Consider the following 24,745-nt stretch of genomic DNA (forward strand, 5'->3'; position numbering starts at 1 on the left):
AAAAATGTCAACTTAGTCCGTGATTCAACCTAATGTTTTGTTTGATGAAATTATTTTTTGTGTTCATGTTCGACAATGAATTTCAAATGTTCTTGAGATGAAGAAACAATAGCAACATATTATATTATCGACCATGTCTATCAAAGACGACGTCGTTCTAGTTGATCATATCTAGCTATTTCATTTTCTAACGTAAACATTTCAAGGAACTCCAACAGCTGTATATGGTGAAATCTTCTAAAGCTATATGTCTTATATAAATTGATAATTTGTCTCTTATTTGGAAATAATTGTAAGTGTGAAATTTATTTAAATTTCACTATATTATCTTGTAATCTATCAACTTGTTTTGCAAGTAGTCTTATAGAATTCCAACAATTAGATTTTGAGTACCATCATAACTAGAATCTTTTATTTCAAAGTGGAATTGTTGGTGTTGGTTGAAAATATACATATATAAGAAGTCCCAAATTGCTCAGATTGAAGAGAAAAAAGGAGACTAATGCTATATATAGATAATGGTTTTTTATTTTTAAGTAATAGTAGAAAGATGTGAATCTTGGGGACTGAACCGGGTAAACAATATTGTGTGTTCCTCCTCTTCTCTATTACTCTTTTATGTTGTTTTTCGATTCAATTGTGGTTTCGCATTACATTGTTATTATATCTTGTGATCTCTTTGGTTATTAGTTATCGCTGACCCTTGTTCCATGGATCAAAGTTTATTGGTTTGAGTTTTGATCCAAATTCACAAAGGTTGGCAATTACTTCGCATCGAAGAAACCTCAATTCTCTAAGCGAACACCCATTTGCTTAACAAATTCCTCTATTTCTGCAAAGTATATAAAGCAAATCATAAACCAAATTGGGGCATTCTTACACTTTTGGAAGGAAGCATTAATGCAGCAGAGGAAGGTGAGCAAACAAGGTAGGAAGGCTTGGAAACTTGGATCATCAAGATTTCATGTTATGTCACCTCATTCTCATCTCTTTGTACATAACATGAGTATGTGTAGCTAAATTTCTTGGCTCAGAACTCCATTATTTGATCAGAACACCCTAATGTCGACTTAGGTGAGTTTGTGACCATCGAAGGTTTGATTGAACATTAAAACTATTATCGATTGAACATTTATATTAGATCAAGTTTCTAATGTTAGCATTAGTAATCATTCAATACTTTAGATCAATTCATGTATTTGTCAAACACATTATGCACAAATATAACTGAATAATACAAGGAAATTCAACTGCATAAAGAGTACTCAACAATTACATGGTTCAAGTAGATTCATAGAAGTTCGTCTACTGACCTAATCTAAAGAAATCTAACAGCTCATAATCAAAAGGGACATGACAACAAGATTAAGAAATTATACATGAATAGATGATGAACAAGAAGCTTCAATCTTGTTTCCACGGTGAATCTTCAGTTTGGATCTCTTAGAAACTGTGTTCCTCAGCTTCTCAGTGCAGAAAACCAACACCTAGGTCTGAGCTGTTCACTGGCTTATATAGAAAAAACGAGATCCTTGATATTGTGGAACAACTTGGGCGATGCGCACACAACAAAACATGTCCTCTTCTTTCTTCATCTTCCTGCACGATGTGCAAGATGTGTTGTGTGATGCACAACCTCCAACAGCTTGTATCATCTATCTTCTTCATTCTTTGTCTCATTTCTCTTCATTGTAACATTCATAGTGATTATGCCCAAAGAGATCACACAATACATCTTGTAACAAGCATAGCACGACCAAGTTCAAAATGTCTTCTCAGCACTATGACAATTCCTTCAACTTGTTGCTGAAATCAACTAAAATAATCCTACAAATGACTCAATTGACTGCCAAATGACTCCAAAACTACACTAAAATACTGTTATAACCGGGAATCATCAATATACTTTTTATAAACAAATATTTCCCTGTACATGTCACAGGTCAACACTAACATACACACCAAATTAGAGCTGAAAATAAAGCTCCAATGGTAGCACTAAATATACACAAACATGTACATAGCTAAACTTAATAACAAATAATTAGAGTTGGTTTGCATATTGATGCCAAGAAAATGACTTCGTTGTAGTTACCTTGTTTCCCACGCTGATGTTAAACCATAGAAATAATATATGTACAAAAAGTTTGATAACACATCATGCGATGATATATTAGTTATTGTTTTTTGATGGTTTTTTCTATTTTCAGAATGGATTCCCTTAAGTTTTCCACATCACTTGACCTTGAAGGAGAAAGAACAATGTCATTCCAAACAGTGCCAGGTCCCATAGCAGTGTTGGTTTCATTATAAAGTTCGTAGATGGAATCTGCCTCGGTATTTAAACTGCTTATCATTTCCAAGCATTTGAGAACTTCAGGTTCCACTTGTAGATTGTGAGAATCATTCGTCCATTCTATTAACTGCAGTATGTGGTACAACTAAATTACCATTTTGCAATATTAATGCTAATAAAGTGTAAAATTGAACATTTCACCAAGATAGTATGCAAAACTGTTTGCTACCTTTGGTGGACCACGGACATCAGTCGTGTAATAGAGCCTTGCACTGTCAACAAGTTTGCAATATTTTGGAAATGCATTAGCAAATCTTTTGTGAGATTCCAGTTGTGATTTCACCCTCACTGCCCTTCTTGTCATGATAGCTCTCCTGTCCAAATTTCAATGAAAAATGTCAACTATCATATTGACAAAATCTCTACAATGAAGCACATTAGTTGAATTCACATGCAATTAGTACCTAATGCCTCTAACAACAGCAAGATAGCCATCACAAACCACACCAACTAGCACAATTCTGTAGGGCTTTCGAGTGTGTAGTTCCCTTTTATAATTTTCCTTTGATTCGTGCTCTTCTTCGGCCTCATTAACTTGCTCCCAATAATTTTCAGTTATTGTCCCATCTTTAGCTTCTCTATATCCTGCCCCCATTCGATACCTATATTTGTGAATATTTCTTGCCATGGCTATCGTCTGCTCTACAAAAGGTTCCCATGATAAGGTACCATCCATGATCACATCTCGTCCTTTATTTAGAGCTGTCACTAGCAGAGATGATGCAGCATCAGTGGAAGACTGATGCACCTGTTTAGATTTTGATGACAAACTAATTAGGGAATGTAGTGAAAATAGTAATATGAAAGTTTCACACAAAATAGAAGCATACCAATTCAGCAGTTTCGAGCATGTCGTCATGGTGACCCCTAGAGTTAAGAGCTTTATATATGACATCACTCTCCTTAAACGCATCAGCTTCAACGACCACAGCATTTGAAGCTTCAGACCAAAATGATCTGCCAAAACCATTTAATAATCAAGGATGAAACTAGAAGAAAAGAAAAGCGAATGGCGCCAAAATTTAACACATGATAAGTAAGAGGTTCATAGTTTTTTTCGTTGGGGGGGCAACATGTGCCTTAGTGTATTGTATAAGATATTATGCTAACAAGTATTCTTAGCGCATTTGTTAAGGTATCAAAAGTTGCAAGTTTATTACATTACGACAAGTGTATAGTTGTATTCTCAATACAAACTTTTTTTTTTATTCCTTAACCAATGTCTATAGGAAACTCGTTAGCAAAATCCATTAATGAATTTACAGAAATACATAGAATTGAAAGTTTAAAGGGTGATTATCATTACTTGTAGAAACAATAGAACCAAATATTTATCCATTTTATAAACTCATTTTCTTAATTTGGACACACATGGTTCAGATCATTTGCAACTGATGGAATTGAACAATGGTATTGTATTGAAGTGGTAGAGTTAAGGTGATAGTTACTCTTTTAGAATGTCTTTAAGAACATAGCTTTTTCCAGATCCCATGCCTCCACCCATAAGCAGCAACACTGGACTCCTCTCACTGTGGACAACGGCGGAGTCCTTGACGTCACAACTTTGAGAGTCTCCCTTTATTGCTTTAATCTCTTCTACTAAAGTAGAGAACACTCTTGTCACCTTTAGATTCTTTGCTACTCTCTTAAATCTATGTTCCCTGTAAACATAGCACCATATTAGTGAATAATGATGTGGCATTTCCTTGTACTTATTAGAAACTTAAGTACAAGATAAGTTGAAATTACTCAATGTTTTTTAAAGGTGATTTTAATAGAAAAATATAAATGGTTTTAACTGGTATGCAATGTCTGAAGAAAAAAAAATTACACAATTAGTCGACTGTAATCGGTGGACCGTTAAAAATAATTGGCTTCGAATATAAATTTATAATTATTTAAGAAGTCACACATGTGATTGATTGTAATTGATTTGCAGTGTATTTTCGATATAAATTTACCTTGTGGCTGCCAAAAGAATATTTTTGAGATGTATTTTCGGTTGGGACTCGGTACTCAATACCTATGATTGAGAGAATCAAAACATATAAACACTAACATACATTTATCTAAGTCATATAAAAAAACTGCATGGCTAGAAGAAAGAAAAATATAAAATACTTGAATAAATTCATAATAGAGAGTAATATTCACTTATCAACTTTATCAGGGCCTTGTTATGGTGTCTTCTCCAGCGGACCGGGGGTCGATTGGTAGTGGAATTCAAATGAATGTTGGGATAAGTGTTTTTCGGGTGTTTATTTGGGCTCAACTATAAAAAGAGAAAGTGAGGTGTTGTTATAGGGGTTTTGGTCGGTTTTGATGGTTTTTTGGAGGGTTTTGGTGTGAGTTGCATGCGATAGGTGTTTGGAACTTGTTTATGTGGTCATCCACGATACAGTTTGAGGTTTTGTCTCAACTTTAGTTTCTGCAGTGTATGGGGGTTTGGCGTTGGTTTCGGTGGTTAGTTTTTATTGGTTTAAAGTCATTAATTACATGAAAAAAGAAAACAACGAGAAAAGTAAATGAATTGGTAGTTTTAGTATAATGAATTATGTACCTGACTAATGATATATGAAGCTTGGTTCCAATGAAAAGCGAAATAACTGAGGATGCATCTTTCAAACTCATCAATCAATTTTGCATATAGTGAATTAGGGTCCTCTCCGTTGGCTAGATATTGATAGATACTTTCTTTACACTCTTCAGAATTTCTCAAGTAGTCCTGTGCCAATCTGCATAACTCTGGAACCTCACTAGCATCAACAAATCCTATTTGCCTAGCTGCAAAAACAAATGGACAGTAGCCATGGATTCAATTCATGAAAAGAACCTGTACTTTGAGATTATCATCAAATTCTTATATTGCTACAACCATTTGTTTTTACTTTCTTGTCAAGATTCATTCTCTTAACATTCCTACTCCAATGTTTCATTCAATGATAGATCAATTTCAGATTGCCAATAAAAGACATGTGGTTTAAAGTCTTGGATATGTTTGGATTGATGGTATAGTGAAATTGAATGGAAGGAGATAAAATCTATTTTTTAAAACCTAACTAGTCTTTTTCATTTCATTCCACTTTTTAACACCGATCATAAGGCTTTTCATCACACTGAAATTTAGTTGATTATACAAAATAAAGGTTTGGGAGACATTGTTTTGTAAGAACAACCAGGTTTCAAAATAAATAAGAAAAAAGTGCTGTTGGAACAGTGCAAACAGAGATCACACGATATTTGATCACAGAGTTCAACCAATTGTGCCTACGTAGGCTACGCCTCTAACTACAGAGTGGAAGCGATATATTTCTATCTACTATTGCTGAAAGCTTAGGGTTTACAAAGTACAACTTGTCTATTATCACCCACCGGCACCCCGGAATCGCAGACCAACAAACATTTGAGCCAAGTCCAAAGGGCAATCGCTCTCGGCTCTCATCCCACTCGAGCAACTTGTTCACTTAGGAGTAAACTATGAGTCATATCCAAAGTTATTTGAAATTGGATAAATTTTGCTTTCTAAGGGATGAAAACTTTGATACTAATTAGCTGACAAGGTTGAAAACATGAAACAAGGGATTGGGGTAATGATTTCTAACAGGGCTGATTAATTGTTTACATGGCTACAGGCCATGTAAATATAACAAGAGTTGGGCCATATAGAATTTTTTTTGGTGAGGAGGAGTGGCAAACACCACCTGGAAACTTACATATAGACAAAAGGAAGATTTCAGGTAACTACAGGAAATATTCAAGATAGAATCATGGTGTGCCACCTTGATTTTAACGAAAGCTATGCTTTGAAGCTTCCATGAACTACAGTGACACTGTAACTACGTCCAATTCACCGACAATAAAAACATGCACTTACTAAGTTGGTAGGTACATGTTTAGTTGTTGCACCGACACTTCTGATTGAAAGTGTGTCTCGGTGTCCAACACATGTCGTGTCCGACACCGACACTTGTGGTTACGATGAATTATGTTATTTTCTCAAAATTTTATCTGTGTCGTGTGTAAAGTAAGTAGGAGGAGAAATAAAGGTTGAAGAAGAAGAAGTTAGTTACCAACATAGTGAGAGAATATCTCAATTTGGGCAACACGGCCGGATGCGGTTTGATGTAAGTGGGGAATGATCTTGGAGTCTACCACCATTGATTCGACGATGGAGGCTGCCACAACATGTGTGAGGTTGCTCATCACATTACCAACACTACCAGTAGTACCTTGTAGCTGTATGTTGTTTGAAGATTGAGAATCACAAATAGATGTTACCGTCATGAATAGGAAATGAAATTGGAATTAGAATTTTGAATGGATTAGATTATATATATATATATATATATATATATATATATATATATATATATATATATATATAAGCATAAAAAATAACGAAGACGTGTCATTCTGCTTTGTGGTTTATGTCACACGTTCTTCGTCACTTCTTGGAAAAATAAAAGCATTAGAAATAATGGCACTTGCTTTTGTTGAAATGTTACATTGTTTCCACGTCTAATCTAATGATGATGAGTTTCTTTAAAGATGAAGGAATTGACCTCCTTTTTACTTTGCCATTTCTTGAGTGCTTCCACTTGCTTACTCCTACTTTGTCGCTCGCAGTTATCCTCTTTAGTATTAGGAACATGTTAAAACTGTGGTACGACATTATATAGAAATAGTATAAGAAAAAAAAGTCAAGTATACAAAAAGTATTTATGATTGATGTATCTTTTAAGATCATCCTAACTGTGAGGTTTTAATCATTTAAAACCCGGTATCTAATAGTTTTGTTTTTTTCTTTTTGAAGGATCCGGTACCAAGGTACTTCATTGAAGAGAATTTTTTTTAATAAAAAGTATTGTGGGGTCCACCTAAAAATGACTCTAGTCCTATAATTTTTGTCAAGTCAAAGGTGCTGCATTGGAGCGATTGAGTGTTTATTAGGTTTGTTATTATAAAATTATAAATGAGTGAGGTGTATACGTTGGACCCGTTTAAGTATTTAAAATTGAAGGTCTCCATTGTGGATGCTCTAAGGAAGAATTAAAGCTTGTGCATGTGTGTATTTATTTTGTCAAGTAACTTAGTGGTTGAAGCTCACACATTTTAAATGTAGAGAAGTGGGATGTTCGAGGTTCAAACTAAGCCCCTGCATATAATATGCAATGTCCTTATCAACTGAGTTAAACTCACGTAAACGTGTGTGTGCTCCATCCGTTCCAAAATGTAAGCAAAAAAACTTAATTTCTTTGTCCCAAAATATAAGCAAAAAAGACAAATTTTTATCCTATTTAATCTTTTTTTTAAAATCATCTTTTACAAGAAAAACTTTTGTTTATTCTCATGAAATTAAATGCAAATTACATTCAATTTTCTCTTTTTTCCATTTTCTCCATAGCCAATAACCAATAAAAATTGTTTTTACACTTCCCATAAAACTTATTCTAAAGAAAACACAATAAATTATACTCCAAACTCTTATGTTTTAGTTTTCTTAATAAGTGTGATTTGAGTTTTTTTGCTTACAATTTAGGACGGAGGAAGTATATAATATCTTGGACTTCTACTTTTTTTACGGTACCAAACAATGTTGGACTTCGTCAACATCAACATGTATCCTTTCAACATTTTCCAACAATAAATCTACAAAGTTTTAAAATAGAATAATTTTGAAATTTATTTTTATATAGAAAGTATAATATTGGTGAAAATTCAAGAATAGAGCTATGCCAATAAGAAATCAGGTTGGTTACGTATTGGCATTCGATTTCGCTTTTGTATATGTCATCGGCAAATCAAACATAGCCTATGTGCTACTAAAGGTTGAAGTAAATTTGACTGGAAAAAAAGTGGAAATAATGTTCCACTGAGTAAACTTTTTTCCTTGAAAGCAAATTCAATAAGCAATTGATTAATTTTAAGTCATAATTGTTTTTCTTATTGGTTCTTAAATTTTTTTTTCATATAATCACAGGATGCCAGACTTGAAAGATAATTTTCAAACTGCATGTGCTTCTTAAATTAAAGTTGTAGCATTGAACCGCAACACATTTTTTGTTTATTATCGTAAGTTAGTATAACAACCATACTTTTATGAAACTTCCTTAAAAACAATGCAAGCAACACTTTTTTGTTTAACTTTTTTTTTTCACCAACAATTTCCGACAGAAAGGAATACCTAAATAGGTATGTTTATTTAATCAGAAGTGTTTTTCATGCATCAAGACTTTTTTCAACAAGGGGTTATGCTATTTCAAAAATAGAAACAATTCAAAAATGGAATTGTATATTGGGTAGGTACAACATATATATCTTCAATGTAAGCTGACTTTCATATACAATTCAAGAATGTATAAAATAATACTAACTCATGAGTTTAATGATATTTATTTTGTCCAGAAACCTATCATTTTCTTATTTTTGATTTTTTCTGTCATATCTTTAGTTGGAATAACAACAGCAACGTTAAATGAGTTGAGGTAATGCATGTTCCATGATGTCTTCCTGCAGTACAAACAAGATAGAGAGATGGACCAAGTTAGGGAAGTTCCAAAACAAAAAAGTTGATATCCATGTTCATGTAAATTGTAATATGCTTAACAAATATCTATAATCGAATAAAGGGACCACTAGGAAACATATAGTGCAAGTCTTCTTTAGCTAAAGAAACTTTTTTCAACAAGTCTGAAGGTGTGTTTGGTCTGCAACTTAACAGAACAACACAAGACAAAATTTTACGGTATTGAATAATTTTTGGTCTTATACGATTTTTTGTGGACAAAAGGCTATTTTGGTGTTTTAGAAAACTTGTATGTGGGTTAAAAAGTTGTGCTGTGATTTAGTGAGGGACAAGAATTTCAGTTTTCGTCTTGTCTCTTGCCTCCAGTTTGTTTTGTCCCTGAAGCAGTTTTACAAATAAAACACTGCAGAACTGAAGTTGTTTTGTCTTGTCCTTCATTTTTTAGCAGATCAAATGCATCCTAATATATACTTTCACATGTCCAAACCACAAAAAGATGAATATGACATCACAAAAAAATGGATATCTATGTGTTGGTTCTTTTATTGATCAATCTTACTTATAACATATGTGATACAACACTTTGGTATTTTTATATCATTGAAGATATAATTCAATAACAAATGGTTCACAATTAAAGAACTACTCCACTTGAAGGATAAAGTCATATGACATAATAATTGACAAGCATTACTGAGAAAAGCAAAAGTATCTTTATTGTTGTGATGAATTCATATCCACAACACAGGCTTAATAAAGTAATTATTGACTTCAATTAATCTAAACAATATTTGTCCCAACAAAAAAAAAAATACTAATAGACTTGACAATTGACTTGCTTTGATGTGTATTTGATAATTGCTATACATCTTTTACTTGACTCTTTTGTTCTAAATATACAAGATATTACGAATTTTGTATAATCATTTACTTACTTACTAAAGACCTGCGCTCGCAGATCTCAACCAATGAATGAAGATCGGACGAACTGTATTTTAAACTCTATTTGATGAAGTCAGAGTCGTTTGATCATTATCCAACGATCACGAGCATTGACAACAATTGTAGGGTTTATCGACTATAGAGAATTTGAGTCGCTCAATCACAACGTAAGAGATTCTAGTGATACTGCTAATGTCTTTGTCATCTCTTACAGTGTCTTACTTTCCTTCTTATTGTCATAGAATCAAGAGAAACAATTTCTTTCTTTTTGTATAACAAAGTATGATAATATTAAAACAGATTGCGCTTCAAGTTACTAATTATAGATTTTAACACTTCAAATGCTTCAGATCCTATTTTTCAGATAACAATCATCACATTATTGATTTACTTCATGGTATTATGAAATTGAAAGTCAAGCCATGTTTACCTGTGTGGTAGACTATTCTGTTTGTTGGCATTGTTTGATGGCACCTAACCTCTTTGCAAACATGGAAACCATTGCCTCTGAATCTCTCAATCTCGAAAAAGGCGTAACATTGTTAAACTTATGCTTAGATATGTCCTCATTGTTTCCCTTCTCATCTTTAAGACCAATGGAAGAAGAAGCCTCTTTGTTGATAAAACAATTCTGTAACTTTTTAGTCTCAATGACCAATTGGTTATCAGCATATTGTTCTTTAGTCTCTTCAACCTTGCAGTAATTCAAATGAGAAATTGGTGAGTATAATGTCATTCTTTCTTTCTCCTTACTGATTCTATTTTGTAAAAAAATTCATTCTTCGATGTGATATTTTTCAGTGTTCATGGCTATTGAGAAAATTTATAGGCCTAACCTGAGGATGTAAAGAAGAACACCGTCTGCAGAGGCTATTGCTTGAAGACTCTCCTACTTGATGAGACATTCTTGTTCCGGCATTCTCAAAACACTGACAATATGTGGACTGAAAATTGGATTTGAAGGAATTTTTAATCTCTGGAGCTTGACCCTTGTAAGGCCATCGAAGGTGGCGATCAGGATTTTCATGAGCAAGAGCCAAAGACTTCTCCTCATCTTGACTAGATTGTGAGTATCCTTTAGTCATGTTTGAAACCAAGTTCATGAATGAGCTATGATGATTAACATAGGATTTAGAATATGATGAAGTTTCTTGAATTTGCATTTTGACTCTTTTGCTCGCAATTATCACTTCTTGTTTCGATCGCTTCCTACTTGCCAAAAACAATCCAGGATTATGATAGTTTTCAAAACTTAGATGACTCTCATTCTTATTGTATGGTAACATCATCTCATTGACCTTGGATTTGTTTTTATTATCATTGGATTTTGAAACAAGAACTCTGCTTGTTGCTGCAGAAGTACCTGCTTTACAGCTGAAAGTTTGTAAATCTTTCTGTGAAGTTAAATCCATTTTTTCCGAATGATTAATGCCGGATGATATCAAATATGTTCCAAGAGGATTAGAACCTTTATCTTCAATCATGTGTTCAACTCTAGTATACGAGTCATCTTCTATTTCAACCACCATGTTGTCAACACTAGTATCCAAGCCTTCTTTGTAATGTTTCCTTGGTGAAGGATTTTGTTCCATGCTAAGTTTAGACCCATCTTGATGAACTTGTAAATTACCAACTGGACTTTGGTTGATCTGACCTGAAGAAAGTCATGATGCAGATGATATTTTAGATATGCAAAAGAGAATGGACTTGCAATTTTCTTTAAAAATTAATAACTTCAGCAGGTTACTAGAATGCATTGTCGCATAACCGGACACGACACTGACATGTAGACACAGTAATAATTTAAGAAAATGAGAGTGATTGAATGTAACCACATGTGTCAGTGTCGGATACTGACATGTGTCACCGTACATGCCTTTGATATGCAGTGTTAATTGGATTTATTTTCCATGATTGAGGAAAATTTATATAAAATTGTGTACAAATATCAATAATTCTAGAATGTGTTCCAAATCATGATAGTATCTTAAAATGGCAAAGATCTACCAAAGAATCAATTATGACAGCAAATACCTGAAATAGTAGAAGATTTGTTTTCCTCTTCCATTATCTCAGATATTTTAGCTGCTTCAATTTCAATGCAGGCTTGAGCACAAATATTCTTCTCCCAATGGTTCATTAAATTCTCCTTTTGACCATTTGCCAAATCAGATGTTCCTCCAGCAGAGTTAATTTTCTCCAAATTATCACCAGATCCTGGCAGATCAACATCATGATTGAGCAAAAAAGGTTTTAAAGGAAAAAATTGGAGAAAGAAAAAATTGTTATTAATTAAAGTGACACTAGTGGTCATTTTTCAACCGTCCCCGAGGGATTTGAATTTCATCCCTTCAGGTTACACGGCCAAGTTCTTACCATTGAGCTGACACCTCGTGACAAAGTAAATACTTCAATAATGTATACTTGACTCCAAAGTTCTTACTGCAAACTCACATTTCCCTACATCTGTAGGATCCATAAGGGATGTTATATTTACCTGTATCATGTTCTTGATATGGTGTATATTCTGGAAAGATGGCAACTGAATCGCTTGTTGAATTCCTAGCAGGAGTACCTGTCGAAGAAACGTCACTCTTTGCGCATATAACAGCAAGAGGTTGCACTAAAACGTCTTCTGCAGGTTTATCTGTGGCACAAGTAACACTTTGTAGCAGAGCAAGAACCATACTACTAGGTTCAACATCGCGCAAAAGCGAGGTATTTTTGTTAGTAAAACTTGAATCGACACATTTAAGACTGAAACCTTTATCTGGAGTCCAAACTATTTCAGATAGAGGATCATTGGCAGAAAAGATTGTGTTTGCTCTAGAAGCTGCATTTGCACCTGCACTTGACTCAGTTTGCAATTTTTCCTTATGACATTGACTAGAATAATTCAGAATGACTTCAAAACCAGTCTTTGGTTTCATTTTCTTGCTTTTTTGAACTCAACTTGAGTACTCAGCAGTAGAAGGTCCTGAAATGAAATATTGTTCCAATCAAAATTAGCCTGTGTAGGGTATGAATGTGGATGCAACTAGCCACTCAACACTAAACCATCAAATTACTTGATTGAATTATAGGTTACTCATGAGTAAGATTGTGAGATACATCTTTTTTTTTTAAAAAAAAAAAGTAAATTAGCCCACCTAACTTGACACTGAAGAGAATCGAACCTGAGACCTTGAGTAGGAGCACACTCCCAAATCCCAAGCCAATACCATCAGGCCAACCCGAGTGTGAGATGCATCTTATTTCAAGGCATGTTGAAAACATGATATTTTGCATCTTCTACTAATATTTATTAGACTTTAATTTGCATCATTACCTTAAATTATCCATCAAATGAGTATTTCACAGATTTTTATTCTTCAAAATGAAACATCACATTAATATAGGCTCTTCCCAGTTATGACAATCAACTCATTAGTTTGCAATCTAGACCTATGAAGCATTAACGCGTCAACAACAATAATAATTTGAGAAAATGAAGTAACGGAGTGTAATCACATCACATGTATTACGACACCGACACACATCGGATCGGACGCACCTTCAATAAGAAGTATCGATGCTACAGACCTCTGAACATAAAAGATTCCAGTCTAAGGAAATTGACATGACTAGGCAATACATAATTTGATATGCTCAAGAATTCAAGCTGATTCAAAATTCTTCATATATATATAGACAAAAATAAGACAAGAAAATATTGTGAATTTAGTAAGGTATATTAAGACAAACACCCCATGATCACGTGAAACAAACATAAATATAAATATAGAATAGAAAAGATACGGTACCGTGGTAGAATTTCCAGAAACAGAAGCATACAGGTTCATTGTATGAAAGAATATTAGTACATGGTTTTACTCAAATAATGATACACGAAAACATGTTGTACATGAATGTAAGATACAAAAGTATACATAAATTGACTAAGGCATAATTTATCATTAACCGAAAATAGAAAATTGAAAGAGAAAATACACAAAGTACACACCTCTTTGTTTGGTTAGGAAATACAGAAAAATGTGAATGATCTGTGCAAGAGAGAGAGAGAGAGAGAACTGTGAGTCCACTTGTAGTTGTCGAGGGTAAGGATATGCCACGTAGATACATACCATTCCACTAACATTCATTGACATGGACATTCCTTGATTCTTGCTAGCTGTTTGATAGGGTTATATGTGCATAGTTTTTTTTTTTTTTTGGTAAATTTGTAATCAATTTTAGTATTTGACTTTTTAAATTTTTAACATGATATTTTGTTGTAGCTCTCTTATTTTAGATTATATAACATAACTCATGATTTTATTGACATATTAATATTTTTTTTAAAAATTATCGTATTCTCGTATTGATACCTGTACATACGCAACATAGATGAAAATTCATTTAAATACGCACAATTAAACCATGGTTCTACTAAGGAGACTTTTAGAGAAATTACTCTTTAAGCATCTAGGATTGTTTACAAACACCTCAAACTTCTAAAAATACTTTCACCGGTAATTAAACAATTATGTTGGATAAATCTTGAAACTTATTTGAAACATGATAATTCTTAAGATCGTGATGGCTAATTCTATTTGAATAATTAAAAGTGATTTGAGAGATTTAATAATTAAATCAAAATTAAATTTTATGATATTGACTTCTCTTAATATATTTTATTCCACTTTGTTTCTTTTAAACAGTAAAGATGTTTAGTTTTTGGTCAAGACAGTAAAGATGTTTTATTTCACTTAAACTTGTATCATACTCCCTCCGTTTCAAAATGAGTGTCGCTTTAGCAAAAAAAAATTGTTTCAAAATGAATGTCACTTTCAGTTTTCAATGCAATAATAACTTTTTCTTTTCAATTGTATCCTCCAATTAATACTCTGCACACTATTTTCAAAGTATTACTTTTAAAACTAACTAATACTTAATAAGGATAATTTGGTAAAATAACCATTCTCTTTCTTTTAATCATTGCTTTTCTTAATATGTGTGTAAACACCTAAAACGACACTCATTTTGAAACGGAGGGAGTAACATTCAGCTCTTTTTTTTTTTTTTTATGTCAAAGGATATAAGCATTATATATAGGCTAGAAGAAAAGGAAAGCATCAAGGGAAGTGCGGATATTCCAACAAGGTTGGCACCTCCAGACAACCCTATATATATATTAAAAAAGATGAAAAATATATGGGGGGTGGGGCAAACCAATACCCTCCTAAAAACAGAAGGAAAGAAAAAGAATTACGGAAACCGAAAGTTAGGCAACCCATAACAATCTCTAAAAAATCTTCTAATAAAATTAGAGGGCAAATCATCCCACCAAATAGTCTCATATATAGCATGCCCACGATTTATCAACTTGTCCACATTCCCTTTACCTTTCCTTTAAATATGGGGCGAGATAACCTAAAAGAAAACAGTTATGCCATCTGTTTTGGATCTTAATTGGAACAAGAGAAAAATTCTTGAAAGCCAATAAATCGCTTGTAGAGTCACTTTCAAAGAACCATTTGAACAACCATTTTTTGGGACAATCAAAATATAAAAAAAAAATGTAGATTTTGACATAAAAATCAAAGTAATGGAGAGAGAAAATGAGAACATAATGAGAGTATGAAAAAGAAAATTGTCATAAATATTGTCACAAAATAATTGTTCAAATATCAGATCTCAAAAAATATCACAATAATTTTTACATACATGAAAGGTAAATTAAAGCAATAACAAAGAAAATAAAAATTGACAATGGCTATTTAAAAAAGTTGGGCACAGCGCGTGTCAAAAAGTCAATTTTATTCATAATTGATTGTATACTAAATAGATTATAATTTCATTTACAATATAAACAAATAAGGTATTTGCAAGAAACTCATTATCCATTTAATTTGTTTTTTGTCAATTTTTATTCAAAAAGTTTTCTCTATATTTATTGTTGAGACTGAAAATGTAAAACTAATACAAATAAATCTATCAATCATGTAGTAATTTTTTTAGCTTCTTATTTATGCTTGTTTTCGTCAAATAAATTTATTTAAGGTAGCTTTTTTTTTACAAATTATTTAAGGTAGCTAAATATTTTTTATTGGGTGGCTAAATATACAAACATACCAACCAATTCAAGAATCTATTTTCTTTGGGGTAGTACTACCTCATTCTCTTACGGGGCTACGCCCATGTGAGCAGCCATCTCAATAGCATAAATATGGCCATGAAAGAAAAGAAAAAAAAAAAAAAAATATATATATATATATATATATATATATATATATATATAATAATAATAATAATAATAATAATAATAATAAAATAGAACATCAAATTTATAATTGGATCAGGACATCTTTAATTTTAGGGACGGGCATCTGATTCAAATGCTTCTAAAAAGTATTAAAAAAGTTTCTAGCTACCGACATGTCAAAATCAACTACAGACAATAATTGACTTTTTTTGTTGCAGACAATACAATACTATCATCAACTTTCACCTAAGAAAAAAATTAGGCTTGATTAATGATTTGGTCCTTAAGTTATTTGTTGGTTACATTTTAGTCCCATAAGTTATTAATGTTACAATTTGGTCCCTTAAGTTATTTGTTGGTTACATCTTGGTTCTATAAGTTATTAACGTTACAATTTGGTCCCTTAACTTATTTTTTGGTTTCGTTTTGGTACCTTAACTCTTCCTCCGTCAACCACTCTGGTCCTTTATGTTATTAGAGTTAAGGTACAAAAACGAAACCAAAAAATAAGTTAAGGGACCAAAACGAAACCAAAAATTAAGTTAAGGGACCAAATTGTAACGTTAATAACTTATGGGACCAAAATGTAACCAACAAATAACTTAAGGGACCAAATTGTAACGTTAATAACTTATGGGACCAAAATGTAACCAACAAATAACTTAAAGGACCAAAATAGTAATTAAGCCTATAAATTAATATCATCAACTTTATCTCTATAAAAAACAACAATTAAATTCAAATAAAGGTATTCTGTTAATTTCTTAAGAGTAATTTTACCTATACTATATATTTTTTTAGTATAATATACACTACATTTGTGCACCAAAAAAACTACTACTACTAATCTATAGTAAATAACTATAATAGTATCTTAAACTAGTGTTGTTTTTTTTAGTAAAAAATAAATAAAATTGTGTTGTTTTAATTACTCAATGTACAATTAATTATTTTATTTTTTGATACAAAGAGGGCCGAAGCCCAATTAATTATTTTATTTTAATTTAAACTGCATCACATTTTTTTTATGAAATTCTTCAAAAAAAATTATGAAATTGTTAGAGCATCTACAATGAAGACCCTCAATTTTGAGTATTTAAATGAGTCTCACGTGTACACATCACTTATTTATAATTTTTTAATAACAATACTTATAATAATCACTCAATCACAATCAAATAAAGATTTAACTTTCTTACAAAAAAAAAATATACTAAACTTATATCTTTTTTCTATAGTAGTGAAATTGTTTCTATTATAATGTGATTTAACTGATTTTTGTAATTAAAGATTTAAATAATATCATTCAAAATTTAAAATTATTACTAGATAAATTTAAATTAAGGGTATGATTGGAAGATAAAATTCACTCCTTAATCATGTATCCTCTTTATATATTTTTTTTTTACAAAATGTATCCTCTTTATATTATACTAACGAAAAGACGGACACTCACGTATCCGTCTTTCTGCTTTTTTTATTACGCTAACATTTAAAAATTATGAACGATATTTTTTTTTTGTGAAATTTTGATTTTGATTAAGACAAAAAAAATAAATGTTTGTTGCTTTCAAATTATAACAAACTAAACTAACCATGTCGCCGTGAGTTTAGCTCAGTTAGTAGGGATAATGCATAATGTATGTAAGGTTTGGAGTTCAAATCTCGGACACCACAAAAAAAAAAAAAAGCAAACTAACCATGATTATCTATTTCAATGACACCAATAATATAACAAAAAAAATAATCTAAATTCATATTTTTTTAATGACACCAACAACAATCTTTATTATAGAAAAATGATATAATTGGGATAATGAAAAAGTAAGTATAGATATACTTATCTAGTTTGTTACACTTTTTAAAGGATAAAGGAAAAAAATTGGAATCGTGTTTGTTACACTTTTATTTCAATATAATTTACTCTTATCTATTTGTTATACGTGTTATTTGTATTGAAAGTTTAGGGTAATTTTAGAAATAGAAAAAGACACCCCAAAAATATCAAAACAAGATTTATTTATTTTTTTAAGGAAAAAAAGGTCAAAACATGTTATTTTCTTTATACATAGTATAGATATATTTAACTTGGTTTGCGGGGAAGAAAAAAAAACTATTACTTTTCCCACCATATGCATGACTAGCGCGCCCTGTAAATTTTCCAGAAATGTCCTTGTGCAATTCGGATTTTGAAATCTGAATTCATGCTTCACTAATTCGGATTTTATAATCTAAACTATGTTTATGTATTATCAGCAATCAGAATCTCTTATATTTCAGCAATTTTGAATTTTGCTTTTAAAAACAACAAGAAACAAAGTAAAAAATGATAAACACCTATCAAATAAAATCATAAAAATATAAAAATTCCACCAAAAATTCTAAAAATCAAATAAAACTAAAGCAAATTTTTTCGGATTTTTCTGAGAATATGAAAAATTAAAAAAAATTAAAAATGGATATAAACTTTGGATTTTGAGGGGCAGAGTCCCTTAAGAAGTATCTTTTAAGGGAGTCATGATTCTTGATTTTTTTTTCTTCTGATTTTCTGGGAAACTTCGGAGCAATCCGATCAAGTAGCCCGAAAACCCAATTTTTGACTAAGAACGGCTAAAATGACGCAAAACAGAAGGATGAGAGTTATGAAGATTAATATTGTCCATAAAATGACAATCCATATTACAAACATGTTTAGAATTTGTGCTGATACAATTCGGATTATACAATCCGAACTGTTTTTCCCTTGAAAAAGGGTGTTTATGGGGTGTTCGGATTATATAATCCGAAAAAATCAAGTAGCACGCCCTATTTTTTGAAGTTTTCGGATTATATAATCCGAAAAAAATCCAAATTGGTTAGGAACTCATTTTTTTCATCCTATAACAAAGGAAAAACTGAGTTCGGATTACAAAATCCAAATTGCTCAAGTGCATTTTCGAAAAATTTACAGGGTGCGCTAGTAAGGGATAGGGTGAGAAAAGTAATAGTCCAAAAAAAATTCATCCCGGTACATGCTTGTATGTTGTGGGCCTTGAGTTTACTAAAAAAAAAAATTGTGGTACTTAAGGGGTGTGACTAATATATATTTGCTTCCAACCTAATTCTCCTCCCCTGCAACAAGAGGCTCATTCTCTAGGAAAATTCATATCTGAAGAACACGTCTTCAATTATTATAAAAATCAAATGTTTAGATCAAGACATATAAAATGTGCTTGCATAGATTTGCTGAGATTGCTCAGGCTAAATTCCTTCATATATAATTGTGTTTCCTAGTATTTGCTATGAACAAACCGTGAGGGAAGTTGGTTGGAAGTCTCGTGAAGATTGCATGAGCTAGGTCTTGTTGAAGTTGTGTTAGAGTCTTACATCGTCATGATTTCTTGGCTGTGTGAGTTGTGACATATGTGTGTTTAGACTCCTTCAACCTTTGAATTAGTTTTCGAGTTTGAGATGCAAACATGTATCAGAGATGAATTTCGTAGGGTATTGAAATTGTTTTATAGTTTCAAATTAAAAGGTTATTGAGTTGAACATAAATGCACGATCTGATGAAGCGAAATATGAATGTGATAGTTTCTCATATTTTACATGAAACTAACCAATAAGATTCACATGTCAAAAAATGGATATTCCTTCGAAAAACAATTTATATGTTTCATTATTCAGTTTCTTACTACTGTTCACTCTTCCAAACCATAGAAGTTTCAACTACCAGCTTGCTTTGTTCTTGTTGACTCCATAGTTTATCCATAAGTGGCAGGGTCGGGCCTTGGGGTGTGCAAACCGCTCAATGGAACTGGACCACCCTAAAGTATGGGCCTCAAAAAAAAAATTATAGTCCAGTAGTACTACTAAGTGTTAGGTGGGTGTTGTTTTGGGAGGGTGGTTTGAGGTTCCTCATGCATATGGTAATGATTTTCACTTTTGGGTGTACCGCATATATACGACACCTTGTATTTATCTTTTCAAAAATTTAAATAGAACATTGTTCTTTTAACAAAAAGTACATTTTTATTTTATTACGGGCCTCTTTTCATTTACAGAACCACGCCACCAGATTCGTAGGAACAACCATGATAAGTGGACTTGGACCACACATTCAATGGGTGCGACTAGGGATGTAGGATCATAATTTCGTAAATTGAACGTTGTATTTAAACATAAGTTGTACTTTATAAACTTTAAGCTTAGAAATATGTTGCAACCGATTTGTGGGCAGAGAATAAATATTATCAACTTAACTCCATAGTCAAATCGTGGATTCTATGTTTGTGTTGTTTTCGTATCTTTTACTTATGAGTCGGGTTATTTTTATATTCCTTATATCTCACAATAGATGTCCTTTTTACAATTTTTCTTAATCTCAAATTATTTGTCTCTTTTACAATATCAATACAACATTTATTATTCTTTTCCACTAACATACTTTTATTTATTGCATTTCAATCATCTAACTATTTATTTCCAACTTCAACTTACCCACCAAGCTTTTGGGACTCACCCTTCAGCGTCTCATATTATTACTCCAAAGATGGTGAGTTGGCAGCATAGAGATGTGGGGATCTCTAATATCCTTCATGCTGAGATTCAAGCTCTCTGGATTGGAATCAAGTTGTGTTGGGAGGCAGGTTATAAAAAACTTATGAGTTACTCTGACTCTCTTCATGTGGTGCAATTGGTGTCGAAGAACACTCCACGTTTTCATCACCATGTAAATATTATGGAACTCATCCGGAACTATCTTGTTAAGGATTGGACAGTTACTATTCACCACATTCTTTGAGAAGGAAATTCATGTGCAGACGTTCTCTTTAAGTTGGGAGCTAACAATTCAGACCATCTTGTCACGATCAATGAGCCTCCCCCTTGTTTATCATCTGCTTTAATGGATGATACCTTAGGTGTGTCCTTTCTAAGGACATACTCCTTCCATCTCTAAATTATAGTCGTTTAAGGTTTGTGCACGATAATTAAGGAAATGATTAATTGTGTTGATTTCAATGGTAAAATTAATATCATTTACTAAAATATCCTTATTAATTGTAGTTAGTGGAGTAGTTAAGTTGGATGAAATTCAATGAATAAGTGTATAATAATGGAAAAAAAATAATAAATGTTGCATTGGTATTCTAAAATGACAATTATTTTGAGAAAAAGAAAAAATGTTAAAGAGTCTATTATTGTGAGACGGATGGAGTAGTTTTTTTTTTCTTTCTCTTTTTTGTTTTATTTTCCTTTTCTCTTTTTCTCATGTAACCACAAAAAAATCTAGAAAAAACCAATAAAAAAATATATTTGTAAAAGGTTTTATAATTGATGATTTCTGCAAATTTTGCCTTGTCTATATTAATTATACTCCAACAAATTTAACGCTGCCATCTTTTAGCAAATTTATGCAACATCAGCAAGGATATAATTATTAATTGAGTGAAGACTCATTTTGGTCTTTTGCAATTTTTTGATGAATCAATTTTGTCTCCGACAAAAATAAAACTCAAAGCACTCTTTGAATTTTTTATATCATAGACAAATTAGTCATTATGTTATATTGAATGAGGGACTAATTTGTCCTCGATATAAAAATGTTGGGAATTACTTTGTGTTTTATTTTTGTAAGAGACTAAGGCTGTAATAATACCCATTGGTTGAAGAATATTGTAATATAGATATAGGAAACTAAGGCTGAGAATAAGATCCACCTAGAACAGAACCATACTGCTGCATTATGGGGTTATCATAAACCATGCATAGCCGTCTGACCCATATATGGTGTTATGGAGTTTTCATGTACAATCTATGACCCACATTGCATTAAAAGTGAGGTGTGGGCTAAGAGTAAGGTATTTCTATGATGTTATTTTTAATTTTAAAGCTACACTTTGATGGATTTGGTACTCCAAAAGAAGTTATACCCTACTCTTGCAACAAATAAAGCAAAATTAAAGGTCTAAAAACTATTCTTTGCAACACTTCACAAGCAAAGCCAATGGACAAAAAGTCAACTATAAAAAGATAAGTCACCACTTTTTCTATACATCAATCAATTATTTATTTCACAAACATTTTCAAAGAAATTGCCAGTGTTTTGTGCAATTTAACTACATTATGTTTTCCTTTGATCAAACAAAGGCAACACAAATTATTTCTACTATAATACCCCCTACATCCCAAAATAATTGACCAATTCACACGATAATTGTATAAATAAAAGAGAAAGCATAGTATTTTTACTAAACTATCGTTATCATGTATTGGTGTATTTACTTTTACCATAAATACAAAATTTAGTAGATATTGAATTAACAGTAATGCAAGTAGTATTAATTAGAAGGTGTATTTGAAAAGAAAAAAATATTAATGTTGTATTGAAAATTGAAATGATTAAGTCATTTTGAGATAATTTTTTTTACAAATGGTTCAGTTATTGGGATGGAGGGGGTATATTTGTTAACTATATACACACAGGAAACATAAACAAAAGAACTGTGATGGCTTTTTGAGACAGATAACTCTTATGCATGTCTACCACAGCAATTATGCAAATATGTTGTACAAACAATTATCTCCAGAAGATTATGCTAGTAATCATTAAAAAAAATCTACATTTTTCATTGGTGTTTATGTAAATTGAAAGAAAGAAACACAAATTTTAATGAAAAGATTATGAGAAAAGATCTTTGAACCAACTTACATGTTATTTGGTCACTGAATTCTCTTGAAGGTGAAAAATATGAATTGAACTGCCGGGAACAAGACTGCTTGCATGATACTAAGAGCTAGGGGGAATGAAGCCTGGTCCGAGATCATTCTCTCAAGGGTCACTTGTGACGAATGGTCTCGAATCAGACAGCATCCCCCTCAACTCCTCTGTATGGAGAAAGGTGAGAAAGGATTGATTTGATGAGAGAAGTAGAGAGAACTGATTGATTTTGATTTGGCCATGCATTGTTTTTCATGGTCCATTATATACGTGAAGAAGGGAAAATGTGTGGGCCAGGAAAACATGGTGTCCTACTTGGTATGGCTCCTTCCATCTTATCAAACTTTTCAACACATTTTATGCATATATGTTCCATAGAATAGAATACTTTACCTTATTCTTTTTATTTCAAGTGAACCATGGCAAGATTTTTTTTTCCCTTCTTTTTTTATGAAGTTGTGGAAATAAAAATGGATTCCTTTCAATCCAAATATCTTGCATTTACACATTCAACACATCGGTAATCGTTGGATCAAGATCGAACGGTTGAGAAAACACGCAGATTATTTTAAAGGCCTATTTGATCAAAATAGGCTAAAGTACGCATATCTAATAGTCCAAATACCAAAAATTTGGACTATTTGATCTAATGACTTTCGATATGTTAACAGGATATTTCGACTACAAGGAATCCAAACTATTGTGGAAATTAGTGGAGTGTTATAACCTTAAGTGTTCACTTCCATTACAATTAGTCCTTCCACATTTATATTAATCAGTACCAAATTTATATAACTTCATCAAACATTATGTCTTAGAAATTTAAAAGGAAACAGTTAATAAGACCCATTTTTCTTATTCATTGTAAATGGTTTCAAATCAATAAAAAAAGAAATTAGTGAATTAGTGATGCAAAAGTAAACAAGACCTCTTTTAGCATCTCTTAAAGGCCTGCCAAAGTTCCCTTCAAGTCCTACCTACCTTACCAATCTCTTACCAAACAATACCCCTCATAGACACTACTTGCTTAACTTAATACTATTTACATTGCTCATTTTCTGTTACATTTTATATAACTATAGTATAGTCCTCCTAAATTCAGATTATCTCAATTTTCCATGTCAAACTTAGATCATGTACACTATTGCAAACTTGTGACATGTAGTGGATACATAGTATTACTTTTATTTATGAAGTATTTTTGTATCTAGAAAACTTGGATACAGTTTCTTGTTTATAGATTTGATGATGTCATAGTGACATAAGCAGTGATGAGTAAAAAAAGATAAAAAGAAAAAATTGTATCTCATAAGTATTGAGTTGGTGTTTAAAGGAATTTTCTTTTGCTTTCTACTTTGGAAAAAGGAAAAATTAATGAAAAGATGAATAGAAAAACTCTTGTTGTTGAATGATACCTCTAAATGGTATCAATTCAAGCTTTTAACATGCCCTTTTTTAGCTCAAGCAGAGGTATTGGAAAGTGGATAGTGGATACCAAAATAGAATATTTTTTGAAAAATTTGAAATTACTAAGTGTGAAATTAATTACTGCTTATAGTATGATATTTGCTGTGAACAAATAGCCTGCCATATTTTATGGTGACATTTAATAGCTTGAGATGATTTCAATGTCTATTGTCTAATCAAACTCATGTAATAAAACTGTAGAAAGCAATTTGTTGGTCCTGATGGAAAAAAGGAAAGGGGGTGCAACTAGGCAAAGTGGGGACTATTTTACTTTGAGAGAACTTTTAATTTATGTTATGTTTTTTAGTTTTAATTGCTTAACCATAACTTTATTTTCAATCTATTTCTTATTATTATCAAAGTTTTCTACATAGATTACCAAACAAAAAGTTGTACAGGAAACTAAATAAAATAAATGTGACAGTTATGCAATTAAAAGTAAAAACAATAGTACTCCCTCCGGTCACATATATAAGCAAAAAGTAACTTTTTAGGTTCATTGAATGACTA

At 31.8% G+C, this 24,745-nt stretch overlaps 2 protein-coding genes and 1 long non-coding RNA gene across 20 annotated transcripts; 1 reads left to right on the plus strand and 2 right to left on the minus strand.

Annotated features, from left to right (window-relative positions):
• Window positions 1-1,198: 1,198 nt before the first annotated feature.
• On the minus strand, window positions 1,199-6,663 carry LOC146956704 (calmodulin calcium-dependent NAD kinase-like). The gene is made up of 8 exons (XM_085730854.1): window positions 6,427-6,663; window positions 4,917-5,140; window positions 4,318-4,379; window positions 3,805-4,017; window positions 3,187-3,313; window positions 2,761-3,104; window positions 2,526-2,670; window positions 1,199-2,423 (listed from the first exon to the last, which is right to left on the minus strand). The coding sequence occupies exons 1-8, from the start codon at window positions 6,638-6,640 to the stop codon at window positions 2,178-2,180; spliced, it is 1,575 nt and encodes a 524-aa protein (XP_085586980.1). The 5' UTR covers window positions 6,641-6,663; the 3' UTR covers window positions 1,199-2,177.
• Window positions 6,664-8,622: 1,959 nt separating this feature from the next.
• Window positions 8,623-13,914, minus strand: LOC146956705 (uncharacterized). Of its 18 annotated transcripts, XM_085730921.1 has the most exons (8): window positions 13,828-13,914; window positions 13,378-13,498; window positions 13,153-13,268; window positions 12,322-12,801; window positions 11,859-12,041; window positions 10,661-11,478; window positions 10,255-10,518; window positions 8,623-8,866 (listed from the first exon to the last, which is right to left on the minus strand). In XM_085730921.1, the coding sequence occupies exons 4-7, from the start codon at window positions 12,752-12,754 to the stop codon at window positions 10,267-10,269; spliced, it is 1,686 nt and encodes a 561-aa protein (XP_085587047.1). In that variant the 5' UTR covers window positions 12,755-12,801; window positions 13,153-13,268; window positions 13,378-13,498; window positions 13,828-13,914; the 3' UTR covers window positions 8,623-8,866; window positions 10,255-10,266. The 18 variants fall into 18 exon arrangements, with proteins under 18 accessions (XP_085587047.1, XP_085587057.1, XP_085587018.1 ...); XM_085730931.1 differs by lacking the exon at window positions 13,378-13,498; XM_085730892.1 differs by lacking the exon at window positions 13,378-13,498 and having other exon boundaries at window positions 12,979-13,268.
• LOC146956706 (uncharacterized) lies at window positions 10,262-12,829 on the plus strand. Its single transcript, XR_015020683.1, has 2 exons — window positions 10,262-10,544; window positions 10,626-12,829. It is a non-coding gene; the product is annotated as an uncharacterized LOC146956706 (long non-coding RNA).
• Window positions 13,915-24,745: the final 10,831 nt, after the last annotated feature.

The sequence above is a fragment of the Medicago sativa genome, chromosome 1, assembly GCF_051527215.1.
Source record: "Medicago sativa cultivar Bolivia chromosome 1, Bolivia_mono, whole genome shotgun sequence".
NCBI classification, from domain to species: Eukaryota; Viridiplantae; Streptophyta; class Magnoliopsida; order Fabales; family Fabaceae; genus Medicago; species Medicago sativa.

Coding starts and splice junctions, on each gene's coding strand:
- LOC146956704 (XM_085730854.1), bottom strand. CDS start 6,640: ATGACGGTAACATCTATTTGTGATTCTCAATCTTCAAACAACATACAG. Junction 4,380..4,916: donor CTTCATATATCATTAGTCAG/GTACATAATTCA, acceptor TCTCAATCATAG/GTATTGAGTACCGAGTCCCA. Junction 3,314..3,804: donor CTTAAAGACATTCTAAAAGA/GTAACTATCACC, acceptor TGGTTTTGGCAG/ATCATTTTGGTCTGAAGCTT.
- LOC146956705 (XM_085730869.1), bottom strand. CDS start 12,754: ATGAAACCAAAGACTGGTTTTGAAGTCATTCTGAATTATTCTAGTCAA. Junction 12,042..12,321: donor ATATCAAGAACATGATACAG/GTAAATATAACA, acceptor TTGATCTGCCAG/GATCTGGTGATAATTTGGAG. Junction 10,519..10,660: donor GTTCTTCTTTACATCCTCAG/GTTAGGCCTATA, acceptor AATTACTGCAAG/GTTGAAGAGACTAAAGAACA.